The following is a 23,638-nucleotide window of genomic DNA, read 5'->3' as shown; positions in this document are numbered from 1 at the left end:
AGGATATGATTGCACGTGAAAGTTAAAAACTAATTGATTAAAACTTGCACAAAACATGTTTATTTTATAAAACTCGTTTGATTATTAACAAAACAATTATGGTACAAGATGTCACAAGAGCACCTAAAAGGAGATAGGTATAAATACTGAAACAAAGATCAAATAACTGATTATCTCTAACTTTTTAGAACGTTTTTTTTCTTCATATTTTATTGGGATTATATTACAAACTTCTCCTTGGATGTAAATAATCCCGGAGAAAATTATCGTCCAAGGGACTAAATTCATTCGGTTGACTTGTTGAATGAGAAAGAGTGACTGAAAGTGAGAGAGAAAGATAGATAGATAGATCGAGATAGAGATAAATAGATAGATAGATAGATAGATAGATAGATAGATAGATAGATAGAGAGAGAGAGAGAGAGAGAGAGAATGATGCTAGAAGGAAGAGAAGAAAGTGCGAAGTGAAAGAATAGAAAAAGACAAAGTGAGCGAGAAGAGAGAGAGGATAGAGTGAGGGCTATAAGATGCAAAAAAAGGAGAGACCTAGAATATAAAATAGATAGGTCGTAAAGAGAATAGAAGAATAAAAGCAAAGGGAGAAAAGAGAAGAAAGACAAGACAGAGACTGAAACAGGAAGAATATAGAATTAGATAGTTAGAAAATGAATGAAAGGCTATGCAAGAATGTCAGAGAGAGATAGAGATAGAAAGAGAGAGAAAGAGAGAGAGAGTGCGAGAGAGAGAGAGAGAGAGAGAGAGAGAATGATGCGAGCAGATAGTGAAGAAAATGCGATGTGAAAGAATAGAAAAAGACAAAGTGAGCGAGAAGGGAGAGAGGATAGAGTGAGCATAAAAAGGAAAAAAGTAGAGACGCAGAATACACAACAGATAGGTTGTAAAGAGAGAGGAGAAGAATCACGTGACAGAGGCCGAAACAAGCAGAATGTAGAAATTAGATAATTAAAAAATGAATGAAAGAGTATGTGAAGGTCAGATAGTGAGAGGGAGAGAGTGATACAGAAGAAAGAGAGGTTAAAAAGAAATTAATAGAAGGAAAAACATAAGAAAAAAAGAATAGAAATAGAAAGTAAAAAGAGGGAGAGAAAGAGAGAGAGTGAGAGAGTGCGAGGGTGGAGGATGAAAGATGAAATAAAGTAAGGTAAATAAGAAAGAGTGAATGTGTATTTAAATTAGTAAAATGAGAGGTAGAGTGAGTGCATATTATCTATAAAATTGTTAAATTCTTTGAAAATCCTAGAAACTTTATAAAGTTTGAAGGTCCTCAAGGTGAAAAACAACATGATTAAATTTAAAATTCCTCCTGTCGGAGTGCTCTCCTGTTTTATTTATAGAAATCAACCTGGTGTTGGCGTTAAATCCATAAATATTAATTGGAAAACAAATGTTACTGACTGAACAGTTCGAATCTTAAAAAAACTAGACACACGTAAGAATGAGTTAATAGTGAGAGTGAGGGGGCTGCAATAGGTCAGACCTCGAATCCATTTGCTTCGAATTCATTCATGAAGTTTGCTCTCGGCTGCCGGTTATAGGTCAAAGTTGCGAAACTGCGATGTATTAAATTCAAAATTCGCGTTTTGAGGAAGGTAAAAGAATGTCAGACTGCCAGGACGAGAGTCCTTTGGCAAAGGACGGGCGCGGTCAGCGGGGAGTCACGAGGACGATCCCTCATTATGTGGCCGTACTTTCTCGTATTGGGGAGAAACGTGACCGGGAATTGCACAAGTTTTAATTGCCGGCTCCCGTTTCGACGGATATCGATTTTCCGTTCTCTTCTTCATGTGAGATGATTTTTTTTTCTTGAGAAATGAAGGTCGAAACATTCTTTTCCATATCCGCTTCATTTACAAGGCAAAAAGTTCGCTTTCCTTAAACACGGAAAAACGGTGGTAACTCTTGCCTAAATCACCAGGTTTGGCCTTTTCAACGATCTATTTAATTTCAAAAGTTATCAGGGACGAACATTATCTTTAATCAATACACAACCTGGTAGCTCGATAGACAAAAAGAAGACAATGACAAGAATGGAACCTCTAATTGACCTTGCTCACATGAGGAATAATTGCATATTTCCTCTTTAAATATCGAGGTTTCCGAAACGGGAAAAGTTCCCATTTCAATTCTTGCAAGTATAGCGAAATAAGGCGGACCAGGATTACTCGAAAGTAACTACAAGTTCTTCTACTCGCAGTCCTAAATAAATACTACAGTTTTAGGTTTTTTTTTGTTGTAAGTTTGTAAAATATGAAGAGGTCGCATTGTTTCATTAAAGGTCACAGTTGAGAAAATAACACACAGAGCAACCACTGAAGATGGCTGAAGACTGAAACTACTCTGAAAGTACAAAACCGATAACTTTCTATAATCAAATTTTCGAATCACAATGTCTAAGAAGATCAGTTTGTGATCTTGATCCAAAATATACTAAGGTGATAATTTATTTATGTCTGATTTACCCTGAGCTAAAGGGTCGAACTGTTTCGACGTTTTCACCTCATCGGCAGAGGAGTTTGAGAAACTAGTCCAGGAGAACGGCACGAAGATGTAATAAACGTAATTTGCATCTCCAGATAGAAGTGTAACGTTTCCGAGTTTACGAATTTGAGAAAAGAAAGAGCTCGTCATCGTGTCGTCTCTCGCTGATGTCTCGTTATGGTCGTAATAAAATTGCCGGTTATTTTGTTTTTCCGTTGCGCAAGGGCCGTTGAAGTTGTGAAGCTCCTTATCGGTTATGTAAAGGGTCCGGGCGGCCGGTCAAAGGGCCGGACGGGGGTCGTCGTGATCGCCCGGATTGCATGCCGGGCCGAAGATTACAAAACCACAACACATCGCTCATCGGTCACACCTGCGAAATGTATGTCGAGATCCTCCCGATGTCGTTTTCTCCCGAATCTCAACGTCCTTCAAAGGCACAGAGGCAATTAGCTTTGATGTTGTGTAAAAGCCCTTTTCTCGCCTGCCCGACACTTCGATTCCAGCTTATTGTAAGACAAAACCTACCGACCGTGGGAGCTCACTACTTCATGAGATGTTGCAAAATGTCTGAGATCGATTTCAGAATATTGCCTGAATGTGAAATGAGGATTGAACAGCCAGCCGGCGAGTTTGATGACCACTGGGATTGACTACAAAGTTTACCCCTGGACTAATGGCTAGGGATGTCTAAGAATGGAACTAGTGACAATGGTACTAACGTAAATGACAGCCGAGGTCTCCAAAATCAACTAAAAAAAACTAATAAACTTCATTCAAGCTTTCCAAGGGACATATTAAACAAACATGAGTAAATAGTAATAAAATCTCTTTTTTTTCCGTTTTATTTTAAATTTACAACTGGATTAGCTACAACAAGCAAATATAATAGTAAAATATATATAATTGACTTGTATTGTATTGAGCAGAGAAGTCGGTCTGTACTGACTCGCTGATATAAGTTTAAGCATTCCCTTATCCCTCAAGATCTCAAAGTGAGATCGCAGGGACATCGGCGTTGTAGATTATCAGGGAAATTGGGTTACGAAGGGATTGAGTTGACCAGTAAGTAAGAACTGGAATTTGTTTCATCTCGAGTTGATAGCGTGGGGAACATAAGGGATGGTAGCTTTCTCTATAACGTCCGTAATGCCACAAACACAAATTACCCAATCTGTGGTTGCATATAATACATGTACAGTTTTAGACACAAATAAATGAAGAAAAAAATTGGCATAACTTTGATTTTCCAACACAAAAGGTTTCACAAAAGGGCTTAGAACTTTTAAATTTGAGATTATGTAAAGATTTTTAGTTGAGATAAAAAGTAAATGGCACGAGCAGGATTCGAACACACGATCTTCGGCTAGATACGCCGCTGCTCTCTCACTTGAGCTATCGTGACCTCGATCCACTCGGACGCCAACTTCACATCTCAACCCCACCTTTTTGAATTTTCCCTCCTTTTTGCCATTTTTCAGCGTATCTAGCCGAAGTTCGAGGGTTCGAATCCCGCTCGTGCCATTGACTTTTTATCTCAACTAAAAACCTTAATTAATTGTAATATATTAATTGGTCAAGCGGACCACGAAATTAGTGAAATTATGTAAAGAATTTATGAAATAAAAAATATGTAAGCATAAGGTCGTCAAGATAATGGGGGTTGTATTTAGTTCATATAAACTCTTTCTCCGGCTTAAGAGAAGAGCTATTACTCAACTGAAAAATCAACAAGTAATGTAAACAACCCATAAATATCGAGGCTTATTTTAAAATGCTTACCTAATCATGATTAGTAAGTTGGAAGTAGGTTGAGCCTTTCCTCAGGTTTCAGAGTTTAATTTACTTTCCATTTAAACGTTCATAAATTTTAGCTTTTTAAAAAAGTGTCTCGAGGCGATTATGTGGGAATTTTATATTTCCATTCTCACGTTAAAATTCACATCTAATTGGAACAGATCTGCTACCCCAGTTTATCAGAACACAACGAAAGGTTCCAAAGAGTAACTGGAACGGAAACAATAATCGCGCTGGGGAGTGCAGACTTGTGTTCTTTTTGGTGAGATACTACGAACTGGAGCATCTCGGCAGAACGGTGGTTGTTGTCTGGGGTCACACGTCTGGAGGCTAAGGCCGGGACATCCCAACCTCCGAACTTACCCACCGCGATCCGGCGTTCTGGCAATAAAATTCGTTAAAAAATCATAATGAAAAGAAGGGGGCAGCGTCGGAGAGAAACTCTCACGGATCAAGCCCCGTCGATAAGTCTTCCCCGGAAGATCTGAAACGTAGAAGGGACATTCTAACCCGATTAAGGATAGGCCTCACAAGGACTTACTTTTGCACCAAAGAGTAATTGCCCTGCATGTAGAATAGGTTGCTCGATGTGTCCCACCTAATCGAAGGGTGCATCTCCTTGGCTCCATACAGAGACCGTGTAGGATATGAGAATCGTAGGCAGCGAGTATCTGAGTGCCCTGTTCTGTTATTTGTAGGAAACAGGATTGTTTCTGGTATATAGTACTGATAGAGTCGCTAGCGTGTGTTGATAGTGAATGTATTTATTAGTGTAAATATGTGCTATGAGAGGACAGATAGAGGACAGATAGAGGAATATTGAGTACCCCATCAACTCAATTAAGTATATATGTGTAGATGGTGATGGAGAAATATCAAGTATCGATGGCTCCAACACCCTATTTAAGTAATTTTTTTTTTGATCTAGGATCAGATTGAGTTGGGGACTGAAATGACCTAGCTGTTGATGGCCATTGTAGCCTTAGTTTGGTGGTTCGACAAATAAGACCGATTTCTGACCCCATATTGCCATTAACCTTGGTGGATGATTCTCGAGCCCTGCCGGCAATTTATTGTAAATTACAAAAACTGCGGTGAACTGCGAGTGATAGACTCAGCCCTGTGTATATATGCTCATACATATGCAGATTTGAGCTTATATAAACAAATCCAAATTCGAATCCAGTTTATCAAAAACATTCTCGCCTTTGCCAGGGATGAAGAAGCTTTTGTAAACTATGTACTGTTGACGATTTTGCGTTCACCATACCTTGTTGTTTAATTTTAAATTGTAAAATTTCTATTCTCTTGTAAAATAGTTTTTCTGCCTTATCTTGTGAATATTGATCATTGATCCATTAAAACTTCTTAATGATGTCTTTAAAGCGTATCTGCTGTTTTGAAATCGAGTTGCTGTTTGCTTGTTTAGATAAGCTTAAAGGTCGAACTTTTCGTGAATGAAATTTCAACAAGTTTTTATTTGTAATGATTTACGTGACAAAATTACGATGACAACGGTTCGAAAATCCCACGGACCGTAACGACTTAGTTTATGTAATCGGGGCTGGTCGTTAAAACAAATGTTTAAATATTAAATCGGCCATTTTCGGCATAGCAAATCAAATGGTAATTGGCAGAGGTCGGATTTATATTTTCCTGTGAGGTCACGTCGCCGCGATAAATAACTAGACGAAATCCCGGGCGATCCGCTTCCGACGAAGTCCCCTTGTATAACTCGGAAATTAATTTTACTTCTCGAAATGTTCGTGAGGGTTCTTACTCAGCAATTAAGTGCCTGCGGATCAACGGGGTTGAAGAAAATCCAAGGAGCGTTTCTCACCAGCAGACCAGACCGAATAACAATTCGGTATGTTTATGCTAATCCGATCCCTTTCTTAACAGGAAAGAACAGCAGCGAAACAGTTGTAAGTATGATGAGATTTCAAACGTGAAAATGCAAATAATCACTGGTACACCCTATAATCAAATTAAGGTCCAGGTGGTGATGAAACTAGGAAGCGGGGTTTGTGTTCCCCAGGCACTGCAGCCTTCTGGCTTATTGTACCTTCCTAGTTTAGTGCAATAGACTCAATCCTTCTTCTCAGAAGTATCAGGACATTGACTGTCGCTGCTACAATTCATTCCCTAGGTTTTTTCTGTATGTTATCCCCGTTGAGCCTTCGCACCTTCGCATTCGAAGATGATCATCGTTATATATGCCCATGTTGTGTACAAGTTTTCTCAGATTCCAGTTTCCGGTAGTCCTATCACTCCTCTGAGTCTGCCCTCTCTAATTTCAGCAGTGAGTTTGCCAGTCTTAGTGAGGGTTGTTTTATTATAAGTTTACTGTGTATAGCGCCACAAGGGTTTATCCACTTCTCCTTTTGTTTTATTTGGATCCGGGACAAAAAGACAACCCACACTAACATTTTTGGTATATGTTGAATTTTGTTATTTTCATTATTTTTAAAAAATCATAACTAACATTTTTTGTTACATTTTAACCTTGGTAATTATCTGCAGTAAAATAAAATATCACTCCCTATAAATAATAATAAATATTAATTTTGAGGTAGGGAGAGTTAGTTTTTGGCCGTTACAGGACGCACATCGCTCAATATTTTGATTATCTTTTTGTGTGGAATTTGGAGTTTTTCGTTTACTGGTAAGTTAATTGTACTTAAAATTTTACATGTTCGCTTACTTCTCATGTAAGGCTGAAAAAATTTCTAAGAAAGGTACAGGAAGCGGATGCATTGTCATTTTTGTACAATCTAATTCGTGTAATGATATTTCTTTGAGTTATTCCTCCAGTACACCTTTAATATTTAGCTAAATTATTAAGCATTTTAATATCCTACTACGGACGTTTTACTTCAAACCTAACCCCATAGTGCAGGAGATAAACAGTATATTTTCCTTAATAGAGAATTTACTGATAAACTATTCAGATTTTCAGTATATTAGGTAGAGACAGAAAAGTAGGAACTCTCATGTCCCTTGACGAATACCTCTTGTGATACTATATTTTCACAAGAATGACATGGACTCTACTGTACATCATAAGGGAAAATGACGAACTAGGTTTATGGAAGAAAATGGATTTTTGTCGCCCTATGATTCACCTACTAATTTCTCCACGCTAGGCAGGAGTGTAATTGACCTGGTTTGGGTTAACTATCGCTCACTCCCGATCTTTGATGATTTTCTTGTTGTTGATATTGCTAACATATCAGACCACATATTTTTCCCACTCCTCTTTAATTTAATCGATCGGCCACTACCAGATCAACGAACCTGCCATCTTTGTTACAAATATCGCATTTTTTGAACATTCAATTATATACGTGTAAGGGTATACATATAATACTTTCTTACATAAAAATTATTATACACCAACTTGTACATTTAGTTTGTATTAATTGCCATGTAAACATTAATCATACCCTAGAACAGCAGCTTGGGTGCGTTCCCATCGATTAAAACTTGTAAAGTAATCAAGAAAATTGATGACTCAGCTTTGGCACTTGGATATACTTTGTAAACTATCTTATTTTGAAATCCTACCAAATTGACGCTGCTTCAGAGTGAGGTACGCCAATGAGCTTTTCGAAATCAGGCAGCGTCCTACAAGGGAGCATTTTTTTGTCTCATCCTTTATATCATACATACTGCTCATCTACCTGCATACCGTACACCATCATACTCCCTACGCGGACGTTACCGCAATTTAGTCTTCTAATTCGAATCCTGTTCAAGCTACCTCGAACATTTGTATGTTCTTGTGAACACCTTGAGCTTATCTAAAACTGGATTGGGGGACAAGATTGACTGAAAAATGTACTCAGTGTTCATATTTTAAAAAAACAATAACAGCCCTACACTATACATCAACAACAAAGAGATACCGATTTCCATTCATATAGATACTTAGGACCATACCTAGACAGCAGACTGACGTGGAACCCTCATATAAGACTTAAAAGATAACAACTTAACATAAGACTTGAACAACTACAGACTTTTAGGACCGAAATCTGTCATGATCGTCAACATTAAACTAGCCCTATACAAGACTTTTCTGCGACCACTTTAGACCTACGGGGTGGAACTGTGGACGACGCCAACCAACCTTCTGCACACCCGATTCTTCCAATCAAAAATTCTCAGAAAAATCGTCAAAGAACTGATCTGATCCTGATTCCAAAGTCTTAATCAACGGCCTCGAGATCGCTTACCTTAACCTCTCATACTGAATTCCAGTATTTGGTGGTTTCTCATTTGACATGCTATGCTAGCATAAGTGTTGGCACTATAACTATGTGAACAAACGTTAAGTGACCAGATGTACTGAACTAATTTGTATTGGGTAAAAAACGTAGTATTATTTCTCTAATCAACAAAAACTATTACAAAATGAAAATTAAACGAAATTGGCTCAATTGTGCGATTTTGTGCAATAAAAAGAAAATTAAAAGAAAAATCAATTCGTGCAACAAAGGGAAAAAGGTTCAAAATTTGCTATAGTATGAAAAATAAAATGTTAGAATATGATATAGGTGAAGGAAGAAACCAAATGTTCAATGGCACAGAAAGCCTGTGTCTAAACGCAACTAATAAAAGAGACCTGTCTCAATTTGTGAAATACAAATAAAAAGGCAGATAAAAAATACTTACACGAGTCCTCCGGGCAGCTGACTGCTCGAGCGTGAACACCGCCAAGATACCTGCAAATCAACAATAAATCAATTAAACTCATCTGACCTTTAAAGTGCAGAGGACGGAATCTGTGGGAAACGGAATGTTTTATTTGCCCCTTCGCCGTGCCAAGGGCTTTTTGTTTTTTTGATTTTGTGTAAATGGTGCCGTGAAGTTATGAAATTGCGACACGAGCATTGGTGGAGACGTTGGCAGCTCTTTTTCCACTCAAATTAAATATGCGATGTAACAACCAAGCATTGTCTGATTAGCTCACATGAAGAGCAGAAAAGCGCGTAGATGCGTGTGAAATTGCGCAAATAATACAAAACCCGCCGTGCCCAGTTTTAATTCATGATAACCCGAGAGGGTTAGACAATAATTTTCAACCGTGTTGTTAATTTAACAATCAACGTCAAAACAATAGACATGAGTGCGTGGGCGTGTCGCAACGAACGGTGTAGCAAGGACGGCTTCAATGATTACTCATTACTCTACTTCCCATGAATCTAGGAGGGGAGAAAACCGGCCTTAATTAAGTCCGATTTTTTAATAATCGTGTTATAAACGCAAAACGCCTGAATTACGACCTAAGCGATTTGCCAGAAACAGGTCAAAGCCAAGTAGCAGTATCCATAGCACTTTCTATGCAATACGTAAACATTGCTTTATACAAATGGGGAGCATCCCCACTGCAAGCCTAACGCCTTTCAACAAAACAGTATTATTTAGGAAGAACTTCGCGAAGTTGGGAAAGAGGGCTTAAGTAATGGAGTTAGGACGGATAGAGAGCTTGGTGTGAAAATGAGATGTTGAGGTAGTTTCTGGATAGTGAGTCTCAATGATTTAGTAAGGATCCTTAACAATTTGTGTGCGATGTTTCGATTCAAAGGATGGCCTGGATATTGGATGGCTTGGCGGAACCCCACAGTTCCATTCCGTATATCCAACGTAGTCCCTGTATTGCATTACATAGTTATTTGATTTTAGAGGGTCAAATCAGAATTCAGTCTTAAAAGTCTTTGAAATTGTCCAAGCTTTCTGTCCTTGGTGTCTATTATGGGCAGATTCCGCTATACCTGTCTAGGTATAGAGCTAAGTATCTAACATGAGCTGAAGTTAGTAGTTCCTTGATTAATATATACTGTGAAGAGCAAGACTGTTTGATCTGTCTAAATATACATTGGGCGCATGTTTCCTCATTTAGTCTAGTTCTCCACTTTTGCAGCAGTCTTTTTAAGCCTAAGGGGGCTTTGGATGTTGCAGGTTGATTGGATAGGGTCGGAGTCAGAAAACAAAATTGTCACACATACCGCATAGGTGGTGGTGATGATGGTTTGCAGTGTCAGTTAGGTAGTATAGATAATGTACAGGATTGGACCAAGATTGCTCCCTTGTAGGACGACCGTTTGTATCGTTCTGATTTATTACAAATCACCTCTCTCTGAAGCAGCGGTCGATTAGGTAGGATTTCAGGATAAGATAATAAGGAATGAGTAGAAAGCATTTAAGTAATGATGGAGTTGAGATATATAAGAAAATCAGCAGTACAGATGGTCCAAGTATAGGAAATAGTAATGTCTTGTATAGAGCCAGTTGAGTTTTGATAGTCAAAACAGATTTCGGTGCTGAAATTCTTCGTAGTTGATCAGGACTTCTGGTGTTGTTGTTTCTTGTGCTTGGATTACACGTCAGTCCTCAGTGTATGTCTACAATTTAAGGTCGTTAATTAAAGCTTGAGAATCAGGAACAGATCAGTTCGTTGACAAAAAGAATGTTGAGGTCGTTGTAGAAAGTAAGGTTAATGGCATAGTAATGAGCTTTGACGATTTGTCTGAGGATTTTGAATTGGAAGGATTGAATGTGCTGGATGTTGGATATTCACAGTTCCACTCCGTATGTCCAAAGTGGTCGTGGTAAAATCTTTTAAAACATTACTTTAGTGTTGACGGTGATGACGCATTTCGGTCCTACAAGTCTAAGTAGTCGTCCAAGTCTTATGTTAAATTGATATCTCTTAAGTCTTGTGTGGAAATCTAACTGCTATCTAAGTATAGTTAAAGTATTTGATGTGAATGGAAGTCAGTTTCTCTTTTTGATGAACAGTGGAGTGCAAGACGTCTGTAAATGTATACTGAATATATTTTTCTTCATTCAGTCTTGCCTTTCATTTTTTCATTCGTATTTGATAAATTCGCTTGGTTCTTGGATTTGGGAGGTTGCCTGAATAGGATTGGGGTTCGTAGACCAAATTGTGGTATCATCCGCATTGGTAATGTCAACTGGTGATGATGATGATGAGACAAGAATGGTCCCTTGTTCGTCTAATATATAAGCATTCGTTGCTACACCTCAATCAGGAGAGGTTGTTATTTAAATAGAATTTCAGGGTAAGTTAACATGGAGTGGGTAGGAAGCGTTTTATGGAGGATGCGTTTTGCGAGACCCTATCAAAAGTTTGGGACACATTCAGGAACATCTTCAGATTTGTCGGTTCATCGTTCAAAATAAAATAAAAAGTGTAAATCTTAAAATTATATGTAAAAATAGATTTTTAATGGATACTTGTGGCTGAATGGTTTTCGATAGTACATTCGCTAGGAAGATCGTTTCGATCATCATTGAGATAGATATGACCAGTATGTTTAAAAGCACTTCTGAACAAATTTAGCTTGTGTAATAATCCAAACCATTATGCATCATCGATTTATGTAGCACTGGCCTAATTTTTCAGTTAGATTAGATGCAACAAGGCCCGGCTTCCTGATTGTATATTCACCAAGGGGTGCAAGCGTGATGCACCGCCGATAACCCATCTGCAAAACTTGCATTATTCATTTTTCACTCTATCGTCGAATCATCAGCGGCTGAAAAATCAGTATGTAGCCTCGATGATATTATCGAATCCGTGGTTGATTTTATGATCCGAGGGTGTAGAGAAAGGTCAGTTTTTTCCCCATTTATGACGTGTGGGATGGTGTTAGAAACGTCCGTGTCTTTCTTTCAAGACCTTTACCTCTTTGCCATGAAAACCCATCGTGATTTCTATGTAATTGCATTAAAAAGTCTAACACCCAGGTTGTGCTCGTCAGACGCAGGGGTATTAAAAATAACATTACATATCAAATTTATTAGATTTCGTGGTCCGCTTGACCAAATAAATTCTTTGAGATTAATTAAGCTTTTGGTTGAGATAAAAAGTCGAATCCCGCTTGTGACACTGACTTTTTTATCTCAACCAAAACCTTAATTAATTGAAAAGAAATTAAATATTAATTAAACCTGTATAACTATAAAACTATCCAAACCTAATCTCGTGTTGTAGTATAATAACCCCCATTGAGGACTTCACCAGCAGAGAAGAAACTTTTTCTGATGAGGCTAGGTCCAACAATATTATCGATACATATACGTCCGAACATTCTTGCCAAATACGTGCCATAGGGACATAATATAGACGGAAAGTTGATATTCCATTTCCCACAAAAAAGCGCCTGTACATAAATTTTTGGGCAATCATTCAACTTTTTGCCTTTCAAATGGCTGATTTTTTCGAAAATCACAAATATGGAGATAAATTTTGATATAACTTCGCGACCAAGAAGATACTTTACAGGCTTGTGGATATTCATCTTTCTTCAGGATAATCCAGATAACTTCATAGAAGTTATGAATTTTTAAAATAGAACACCGGAGAAGAAAGGAAAATTGTCCCTCCTTCGGCTAGGCAAGCCTAAAATATTTATTTTTTATTACTACATAAATTTGCATTTAAGGGCTTTATTTTTTATATTTTTTACGAGGGTTCGCAACAGCAGAAGTCATATAAACCCTCTGGGTAAGGATTTTTGAAAAAAAGCCTATTTGTAAGGATGTCGGGTTCAAATGCAGGGCCGCTGGATTCGAACCCGGGACCTTTACCTTACAGAGACGAGCGCCGTGTCAACGCCCAAACCGTTGCGGTCACCGACGCCCCTCTTTAAGGGCTTTAAAGGGTGCATACAATGAATCCGTTGGGTTTTCACTAGTTATTCTTTTTTGAAAAATATGTTAAAAGCTCGCGTATTTGTAATAGACAACTGGAGATGATTCATTTTCAATCAGACCGAAATGCGACAGGATTTTTGCGGATCAAGAAAAAAGTATGGGATTTTTGTAAAAATTATTTACACAATTTTGCCTTAATCCCATAAAAAATATTTATGCAAGGCTATTCACACAACCTATGTCCACTTCATGCAAATCTTGTCCAATTTGTTACAGGGGTCAGCTCGGTTTTTACTCCCGGTGAACTACAGCTTGCCACACTTCCATTGTGTGGCAACACCTGGATTAAGAGATGTTCATTAAACTCTCCGAAGGAAAAATATTCTGAAAGTTGGCAAACCTAGTCATTTCTATTCATTTCATCCCCCACCCCCATTCGAGCTTGTCCGTTGCGAAAACGGTTTTTGATCCTAGTAATTATTACTATTTGCTTTCCCTTGCAAATTGGAACGATAGCTCCTCTTCAATTTCACTGAGGAATAAACGGACTGTGGGATATTTCTTTTTTAACTCATGAACTTAAATCATGAATCATGAATGAACCAACCAGCGCGTAGGCGATCACATGCTAACTGATGCTCAGGTACTAATTACAGTTCATATATTTCTTCCACACCACAGATATTTGTTTCCCAACCGTAATAATAATTTCCAACCGATGCCTTGTTTTCCCTTGAATTTTCCCAGAAGGGTTAATCGGTGGATTTGATATTTGTCTATGATTTTGTGCCCGGGATAGCCAATGTCTCCTGATTTATTCTGTGAAAATAAAGTCCTTTGTATGATGATCCTATGTATGAGGGGGTGGGGTGGCCGCAACGGTTTAGGCGTTGATACAGCGCTCATCACTGTAAGGTAAAGGTACCGGGTTCGAATCCAGCGGCCCTGCATTCGAACCCGACATACTTACAAATGGGCTTTTTTTTAAAAAAAACCGGCACCCCGAGGGTTTATACAACCTCTGCTGTTGCGAACCCTCGTAAAAAAATAAATAAATAAAAGTCCTTTGTATGTCTACTGTTGAAATTATCATTTTTGTGTACAAGAAATCCTCAGCATCTGACGAATATACAAAATACGTAATGAACGCTTGCAGTAGCATGAAGCATAGGGCAAATTCATGACTTACTGAAAAAGACAAACTAGGGACGTAGAATATAAAATTTGGTTTTTGGAAACAGGCTTTTCTTGTTCAATTTTTTTAAATTTTCTTGTTGTTTTTTCTTCTTTCTTGTTTTATAGCTTTTCTTGTTACAATGCCCTAACCATCCCTTGTTCAATTTACGTTTTGATCATTTGAATATCTTGTTTGCAACCAAGGCAATTAAAGTTGGCCACTTCTTCTAATAATGAGAAGTCTTAAATAAATTTGTAATATGGTATATAAGCCAAGTTTTAGCTTCTCACTTTCTTCAGCGCTGTAAGCAAGCAGACCAAAATGATCGGAAACGGCCAAATAAAATATTCATTTTGAGAACCGTATGGTATGCGATGTGACAAACCTGGACTTTGGTCTTAATTTCGTCTACGTATCCTAAGGTTGTCTGTCAATCGGGTTTTAGCTTCTTGCCATGTTCAGTGGGAGAAGTTTCGCGATCCAGGTATGGTCTTGGAAAAGAACACAAATTTAGTTGATGCTGCCAAGCTTTCCACTTATTTTAAGGCATCAACAGGGTCTACATTGTTTTCACATTACGAAAGACATATTTGTACGATTGTTTTAACCACCAATATAACTATATAGAACTTACAGAAAAACTTTAAATATGTCTACAATCTCTCGTTATCAAAGACCTCTTTTTAAAATTAAGAAGACCTTCATAAATTGAACTTAATTCCATAGTATTCTCTTTGAATGTTACAAAAATTTTTTACATTTTAGTATGTCGAACCTCTTTTATTCTTCTTCTGAATAATTGAGACTCTTTATAAATTATTTCAACATTCGAAAAGTCAAATTTATGTCTACTTGATATTGAATGTTTAGATAGTCCGGTGATTTATTGCCACAAACAGAAACCTGACCATAAATTATATTTTCTATTCTTTGTTTTGTTTGACCAATCTATATACAACATTCAATAAATTCCACTTTTCTTCCTTATCCTTGAGGTTAGTCTGTAAAGAGCTCATTTTATTCTTGTATTTGTAACAACAATTGAATGTTGGGTATGTATTTCTTTATTAAATATTTTTAATAATAATAAAGACACAATAACTACATATTATTATTATGCGAAATGTGATGAACTTGTAATGTGGTCGTTTCCGATCCTCGCTGGTTTGACTCCTCACAAAACATGATGCATCTTTACGACCAAATAGTAGGAACACCAGTCTTATCGATACGTACTCGTTAAAAAAATTAAAAAATAAATATTCACGAAAATTGCATATAGAAGCAAAATCTCATTGCGATCAGAAATGGCAACACGATCAATATATGTGCATATTTGGTATTATGAACTTTTATTGCCCTCTTTATAATATTATTGACACCTCGAAAGGTTATATACGTGATCCTAATATTAATCAAAAATTATCAAAGTCACATCTAGTACTTTTTACTAAAAGTCACCGTATAACTTAATAAGTAGGTTTGTAAATTTACCTACGTTAATACCGTATAATATACGATATATAATAGATATATATATAATATCATAATATATAATACGGTATTATATATTATGGTATTATATATATANTATATATATATATATATATATATATAATTTTTGCCATGGCATATGCTTGTGCATCGTCTCTCGAAATTTATCATCTTCTTAATTTTTTCTGATTATTTATGAGAGCCCAAGACGAATTCATTTGTCCAGACAAATTTTATAACTTTTTTTTGTTAATCCCGCCCAGTAGTTTTTGGTTCTGATTTGTTGTAGTTTCTACTAACAGTGGGCGTATGTTTGACTTTTTTCTGCACGGAACGAAAGAAGAAACTTGCCGTGAAAGAAGAAACTCTAAACTTGTCGTTTTGGCACGGACAGCCTTTCTGCGGCATCGTTATTACTTTTTATGATCTGATTTGTTCCAAAATGTATGAATTGGCCAAGGAAAGTTCAATAAGGACTGCAATTGGCTCTGAACCATTTTGCGACTTACGAAACTGCTAAAAATGTGGATCCATTAGACAACTGTGTTGTCCGTTCAATGGGAATGTAGCCAAGGGCAGAGGCATGCGAAAAATTTTATCAAAGGACCATCGCAGAAACTAACTGCAGAACTACTAAATCTAGGACGTGCTAAGATAATAGTTGGACGGCTAACTGGCCCCTGCAGACTCCGGAGGCATATGTATAGATTCGAAGTGGCAGAAACAAGCCTGTAGCCTGTTCCTGCCAAGAGGAAGAAGAAACAGCGGAACCGTCCTTTGTTGGTGCGAACGCCTATATAGGCTGAGATTCCTAATGAAGGCCTGAAGAAAAGCCTGGTAAAAAGCCTCAAGCTTAACGAGGAGCTCTATTATTATATTATTATTATTATTTTTGTTTAATATAAAGCCTTTCTCCACGTGAACCAATGACGTACAATTTTGATGTAGTCATGATGTATTGTCTGCAAGCAGTAGAACTAATGTATGCTGTATTTTCTCCTGTGAGTATGAATTATTTGTGTATTATGTTTTCGATTGAGCTCTTTCTTCTGGATTAATTCTAAACTTGCTGGTTTGGTGAAAGGGTTGTTTTCTTTATATGGCGCTATATAGAAGGCACAAAAGCTTCATTCTCTATTCTCTTTGACAGAAACTTTTCTCAAGTTGAACTCCAATGGCCCTTTTGATTTAGAAGTGAAGCCGTGTTTGCATTTGGAATCGATAATATAAACATGACTGTAAAATTTGCGTATCACCCTAATTTCGTTTGAAGCTTTCTTTTTTACGAAGCACCTTCGTTTGGATGGCATTAAGCTTAGAAGGACGACAGTGATGACTATTCGATTTGATAGAATTTTGCAACTAACGCCCAGGATCAGAATTACACAACGACATCTTCAGCGTCGGGTAGGTGTAAAGGACATCGTTCTCTTAAAGGATCATCGAAATATTCATGACCGGGTGATCATTCCTTGATGGGCCCAAAACGGTGTTTTTATAATGATGTTTTTAGTCGATTATCCAAAATAGAATTTTAGAATTTCTATCTCCCCGGAAATACAACATCAACATTTAATTCACTAGTTTCGTGGTAGGCTTGACCAATTAATATATTCCAATTAATTAAGGTTTTCAGTTGAGATAAAAAAGTCAATGGCACGAGCGGGATTCGAACCCACGATCTTCGATACGCCGCTGCTCTACCACTTGAGCTATCGTATTGAAAAATGGCAAAAAGGAGGGAAAATTCAAAAGGTGTGGTTGATGTCCGAGTGGATCGAGGTCACGATAGCTCAAGTGGTAGAGCAGCGGCGTATCAAGCCGAAGATCTTGGGTTCGAATCCCGCTCGTGCCATTGACTTTTTTATCTCAACTGAAAACTTCAACATTTAATTTGACTTGGCTCACCATTAAAAAACTGAAACCGTTAAATGTATTTGGCTAAGATTATTATCCAAATTTATCTGGGTTAGTCAATTAAGGCGGTATAGTAGACGTTGGTCTGTACAAATTTGAAATAACAAAACTAGGATCATTTGAATTACCTGGTTATTATCTAAAAATCTTACTATAACTGATGACTGATAAATGTCTGTTGGGTGTAGAATTTAGTAAAATGTATTATTATTATCATTATTAATATTAATATTATTACAATTTACGTTGACTTGTAACTTATAATTTCGAGTATCCTCGATAGTTTGGAGAAAGGATACTTGTGGAGTCCAAAGAATGGTACGATTCCTAGCGTTAAAACCTTTTTTTAAATAATAATTTTGTAGTTTGGTTGTTTCCGATCAATTTGGACTGAACATCCTCTCTGCGACAGACTAATTTACCAGGAAATCAAATGAACTGTGAGTCTAGGTAGACCAGGATGATCGCAAACTATTAAACTATTGAGTATGAATTAGTAGTCAGATGATGTTCCGATCCTCCCTGGTTTCATATACTCGCTGCCTCCAGTTTTGGAGAGTCAGCCTCGTTTTGGCGTCCTTTCGTCAGACCCATCACTGAATACTGTAGACCAAAACTCCAAAACTATGGTAGACCAATATGGTCATAAACGACCGTAAAGCAGCTTCACTAAGTACCCCATGAAAAAATGGCATAGTTTAAACTGATTCAACACCTAAATTATAAACCACTCAATACAGAATTTGTTTTTGTAATTTTGAATTACTTCAGATTATAGGTACATTCGTTAATGATTTATTCTCCTCTTCGGCGGCCAAAGTATATGATTTATTTTATATCTTTTAAAGTATATTGCCTTTGTGCTTATAATTTGTTGAATGAGCATTAGCATTAGCATTACCACTAACACTACAGGGCATAAACAAGTCTATGTAATAAAAAGACATTACGTCGTAGTGAAGCAATTTAAAGTAACTTCCGTGTTTGGAACATTTTCTGTTCGGTTGGGGATGATTCTCGGATGATGCTTGCCTCTAAGATAATGGCCAAATATATAACTCCATAATGCGGTAAACGATCTGTGCCAAATTGCAATAGGAAGAGGGCAGGGATCGTCGAATCAAGGGGGCAAGGAAAGTCTAGAAAATTGTTGCACAATCTAACCTTCCGACGTAATTTCTCTATAAAGTAATAGTTATTGTTCCCTTGGTTTCCTCGATAATTTCAATACTAATACGGACTGGAATGGTCAGAGCGCGGTTTCTCCTTCGGTCCCGGTCACCGTGTCGTCAAACGTCCTTTGATCGCGAACCGGTGCCGACTTTCGGACAAAGACAATGTGCTCAGAGAGCAAGTCACCGGCGGTGGGCGGTCGCTACTAGAGCATAACTCATAACCAAACATAATGCCGCCCCTCGTCGCAGTGAAACGCCGTTGCCAATTCGGCCACTTTCCCCGTGGGGATCCGCGGAGGAAAAATCGAAACCGACTTTATAAATAAATGCCGATGAAAACCCTTCTAAACAATTACGATCCAAACCAATTTCAACAGAAATTTAACAATAGCTGAAGACAGGAATTCTTCATATACATTTAATAAAAATAAATAGTCAGATAGTAGTATCCTGATCTAAATTAATGTCGGTGTCCCACATGGAAGTATCTTATGTCTTATTCTATATAACGTGTAAACACATATTTGTGGGCCTCCCATTGGGAGCGAATAGAAAATGTACAGACACAGTGTTTTAGACACTACTATATCACTAATTCTTGTATTGGTCTAACTGACAATTCATAAGGAAAGTGAAATCTAAATAGAAATGTGAAAACCAGTGAGAGTAAGTAGGTCAGGATGATAGGAAACGTCCAAACTAATTGAGTTTGAGGTAGTCAGGTCACATATCCTCATCCTTGCTGCAGGTTTGACGAGTTAAAAGAACATTAAAGGTTAATGAAACAGGCAGATAATGAAAGACAAATAGAATTGGGAAAAACCAGTGAGATTAGGTCGAGTAGGAAGATCAGGAACGAACAAATTATTGATTATAAGGGAGTCAGTTCACTATTCCTCATGCTAGCATCAGTTTTGGAGAGTCAGACAAGTTTTGGCAGCAGGTAGTGAAAAGCAAATAGGAATGGAAGAAACAATTGAGACTAGGTAACCAGGAGGATTGGACTCGACCAAACTATTGAGTATGAGGTAGTCAGGTCACTTTTCCTCATGCTAGCATCCGTTTTGGAGAGTCAGACAAGTTTTGACAGCAGTGAAAAGCAAATAGGAATGGAAGAAACAGTTGAGACTAGGTAACCAGGAGAATTGGACTCGACCAAACTATTGAGTATGAGGTAGTCAGGTCACTTTTCCTCATGCTAGCATCCGTTTTGGAGAGTCAGACAAGTTTTGACAGCAGGTAGTGAAAGGCAAATAGGAATGGAAGAAACCATTGAGACTAGATAACTAGGAGGATTGGACTCGACCAAACTATTGAGTATGAGGTAGTCAGGTCACTAATCCTCATGCCATTTTGCTGCCATTTTGGAGAGTCAAACACGTTTGGTAGGCAGATAATGAAAAGCAAATAGAAATGAAAAAACCAGCGAGACTAGTTAGACCAAGATGATCGGAAACGACCGATGTAATGAGTTTGAGATAGTCAGGTCACCTATCCTCATACTCGTATGAGTTACTCCTAGCTAGCTGTTTTATTCTGTCAGACCAGTTTCTTTACTGGGCCAAATTTTATCGATTGGTCTAGGTTATTTTGCTTTTCGTGTCCTTTGCCGTAAATAATCTTTATATCCATGGGTACCCACCGAAAAAGTGTAAGATCGAACCATCGAAAATAGGCTAAAATGTACGGAAATAATCAAAATACAGTTTCACCAACGGACAAACCTCCAAAGGAAATCACATTACAATTACTACTATCTTTTGGTTCTCTTATTTTATAGTTTTATCCGGTATCGTACCCAGCGCTGGAAGCTTAGAGTCCTCCCTTTTACCTACAAACGGGTCCTAAATCCGACAGGCACTTTTAAGTCATCAGTGGCCACTCTCAATCAACCGGGTATCGCATACATGTAGTATGACAAGGAAGTATCTTAGACCCATGCTTTACACCTTCGCAGACATTCCTACCCTTCCTGAAACAATCCTGACAACCTATGCGGATAACACCGCCATCCTTTATTCTCATAAAGATCCTGTCATCTCAACCTGAAACCTACAAACCATGTCACATCTATTGAGCAGTAGTTCAACTTCTTAAAGGAATGCTGGACAAACGATTCAGACCGACGCTTCGAAACAAACCGCTTTCTATTTTAATACACTTTGGACATATTGCATGGAAATTTGGAATTCAAGAAAAGGAACCAACCTCCAATGTATCCAATCCCTACGACCCATCGTCAATGCTCATTTTTAGATTTACAATCTCATCATTCACAATGACCTTACTATCCTGTCCTTGAAGTAACGAAAAACCGCTACAAGAAGTTTAGCGAACAATTATCCAGTCACAGAACCACTCATGTCAGAAACCTTTCAACCCGCACCATTTCAAGTAACCCTCCCGGCTGAAGCGTTACAGGCCTCGCGGCCTTCCAAGTAACAGTGAAAGTGACTAACGCTAATGTGTACGAGTGATTACTAATGAGTAGATCCCATTTTTACTAACTTATGCATATTTTCAATTTTTCTCGTGTATATGGTTATGAGCTTCAAAATGTTATCAAATTTATTTATTCGCAGCCCAGGTGTAAATAAATAAATTAATTATAAAAAAATGCAACAAAGAATAATGACTTAAGTTAAGCAATCTTTGTTTTCATTTTTAAAGTACATTTCTACTGCATACAAAGATAGGCCGTGTGAATTATTCGGTAGGTGTGGTGTACCACAAGATACATCAAGGGGAAAAGTGAATAAGGAGTTTTCTGAAATAATAATTACAAAATATAAAAAAGGGGTGTAGGGGGTTTTAATTATTGTAAAAACGTTTATCTTACATCAACAAATTTACAGGAATACTGCAAAGTTTAAAAACACCACCCTGAAAATTAGCATTTTTAGACTTAACCTCTTATTCCCCGAGATCTCAGGCATAATAACTCACCCTTTAAATACAATAGAAATAAGAAAAATTAAAAAGTACTTATATGGCAATGAGTAAGCGAGGTATGAGTGATTGCATCTTAAGAAAGCATCCGATGATGACTTTTAAACTGGTATTGAACCACTTGACTTTTAACATTTTGACATTTCTCACCATTTTGATCGTCCTTCATCATCGAGGCCCGCCCATTTTCGATATATACGTTGCAGCACCTTCAGTGAACGTCTGTGTGTTGTCCCTCGCATTCAATTCTATTCTGGTTCCTAATGTGAGAAAGATGACCTCCGGTCGTTGATTTTTGTTGAAAAATTTGAACTTTTAAAATATTTACGCAATGAAAAAGTCTTTTAATAAAGAGTTGTCGGTTTGTCGAAAAATAAAATAGACGGACGAGGATGATGCGGTGTTCAATGACAAAACATGACTAATGCCCGAGCTCAGGACATAAGGCTTCCATCGCGCTCGGTTCATCTTTCATCGTGATGCTCGTGTTCGGAGATTTTCCAGGTCATACCCAACCGGCGAAATTGGGAAATCGGAAGGCGAAAAAAGACAGAGGGGCTGTTAGTTCATTATACGCGAAAAAAGTGCTCATCCTGCATAGCAACTTTCCACTTGCGTAACAACGCATTAAGCACAATGATGACAAGTCGTACGACTTTAAAAGATTCGAGCGTTTTTAAGCCGAGGGTTCCCGTTGTTTTACTATAGAATTGAACCTAATTACAACAAAATTAGATCATTTCAACCAACAAATTTTTAAATAATAACTAAAACATAATATTGAAGCTTTACATTACGAAGTCATTCTGTGTTTAAAAGGTCAATTTAAGTGACTTATTTTTAATCGAGCAATTAAAAACCTCTTGCGCGAGTTTAAATCGTAAAAATTACTATAGTAAGGCCTATATTTTATGTCCATTTTTAAATAAATTATTTGGGGCAGATTTGAGTACAGGGTAGTTTTGAGTGAGGGCATTCGAACATTTTTCTCTGAAATTCTACTAGGTTAATTGTGTTGGAAAAAAACTAGAATGACTAACATATATTGTATTTATGGAAGATCATTGTGGATAGTGACGTTAGAGGTGTATTAACGAGCTTGAAGAATTCTTATTTTCTGAGACTAGAATGGATGGATGGGTCGGATAAGTAATGGCTTCGTCCTATCTTATTATCTGTTTGGTATGTACAAACAGGATAAATTATTGTTTACAAGTGTTAGGTCCTAGCAGTCTTACTATTGTCCAAGTCTTCAGTTCTTGTCGCTTCAGCCTAGTTTGGGATTTTACGTCACTCCGCTGACTAGGTGAAATCAAGGTGGCCTGGAGGATTTTGGACATGGAATTACTGAGGGTTTGACCGATAAGTTTAGGGTGAGTTGGTCTATTAAAATGGAACTTCAGAAAGCGGGAGGATCAAGTCTTTAACGTAATATTGAGGTCGTTGTGGATAGTGACGTTAGAGATGTATTATGTATATTAAAAAATTCTTCTGAGGACTTATGATTGGGATGGTTGGATGAGTCGAATAAGGAATGGCTTCTTCCTATCTTCATATAGTTCATATAGGCTGAGTGACTATGTGAATTATCGACCAGTAATTTGTACTGTTTGAAAAGATGTGGATCTGGTGTACGGTCAGGATTAAAAAGAAGAAACTGCATCACTTGTCAAGCTTTCGGCCTTTTTAACACCATCCTTGGGGCAGTATTGCATCTTAGAAGTTAGTTACATTGGATGACTTAGTGTGATTGTTAGCACGTTTATGGAATTGAACACTGTTGCAATACACGGCTTTTACGTTAAAGGAAATGATTTCGAAAACAAAAATAATAAAACTACCCTTGTCTTTTGTTAGGTCCAGTTGTTAGTAGAATTGAAAACATCCACTACGTAGATTTTGCGTGAAAGGTACTGGTTCTAAATCTTGGATAAAAAATAAAAATAAT

At 37.4% G+C, this 23,638-nt stretch overlaps 1 protein-coding gene across 1 annotated transcript in view; it reads right to left on the bottom strand.

The window, feature by feature from the left end:
* The window catches only part of LOC106662856 (mucin-3A), a 97,445-nt gene that overhangs the window by 5,917 nt on the left and 67,890 nt on the right, over positions 1-23,638 (bottom strand). Inside the window, exon 3 of the mRNA XM_014387263.2 lies at positions 8,971-9,020. Within this exon, the coding sequence (XP_014242749.1) occupies positions 8,971-9,020 (50 nt within the window). The remainder of the gene's footprint in view (positions 1-8,970; positions 9,021-23,638) is intronic.

The sequence above is a fragment of the Cimex lectularius genome, unplaced genomic scaffold (genome assembly GCF_000648675.2).
Source record: "Cimex lectularius strain Harlan isolate CLEC.00 unplaced genomic scaffold, Clec_2.1 scaffold45, whole genome shotgun sequence".
In the NCBI taxonomy this organism is placed as follows: Eukaryota; Metazoa; Arthropoda; class Insecta; order Hemiptera; family Cimicidae; genus Cimex; species Cimex lectularius.
This window is presented reverse-complemented; position numbering and strand designations above follow the sequence as displayed.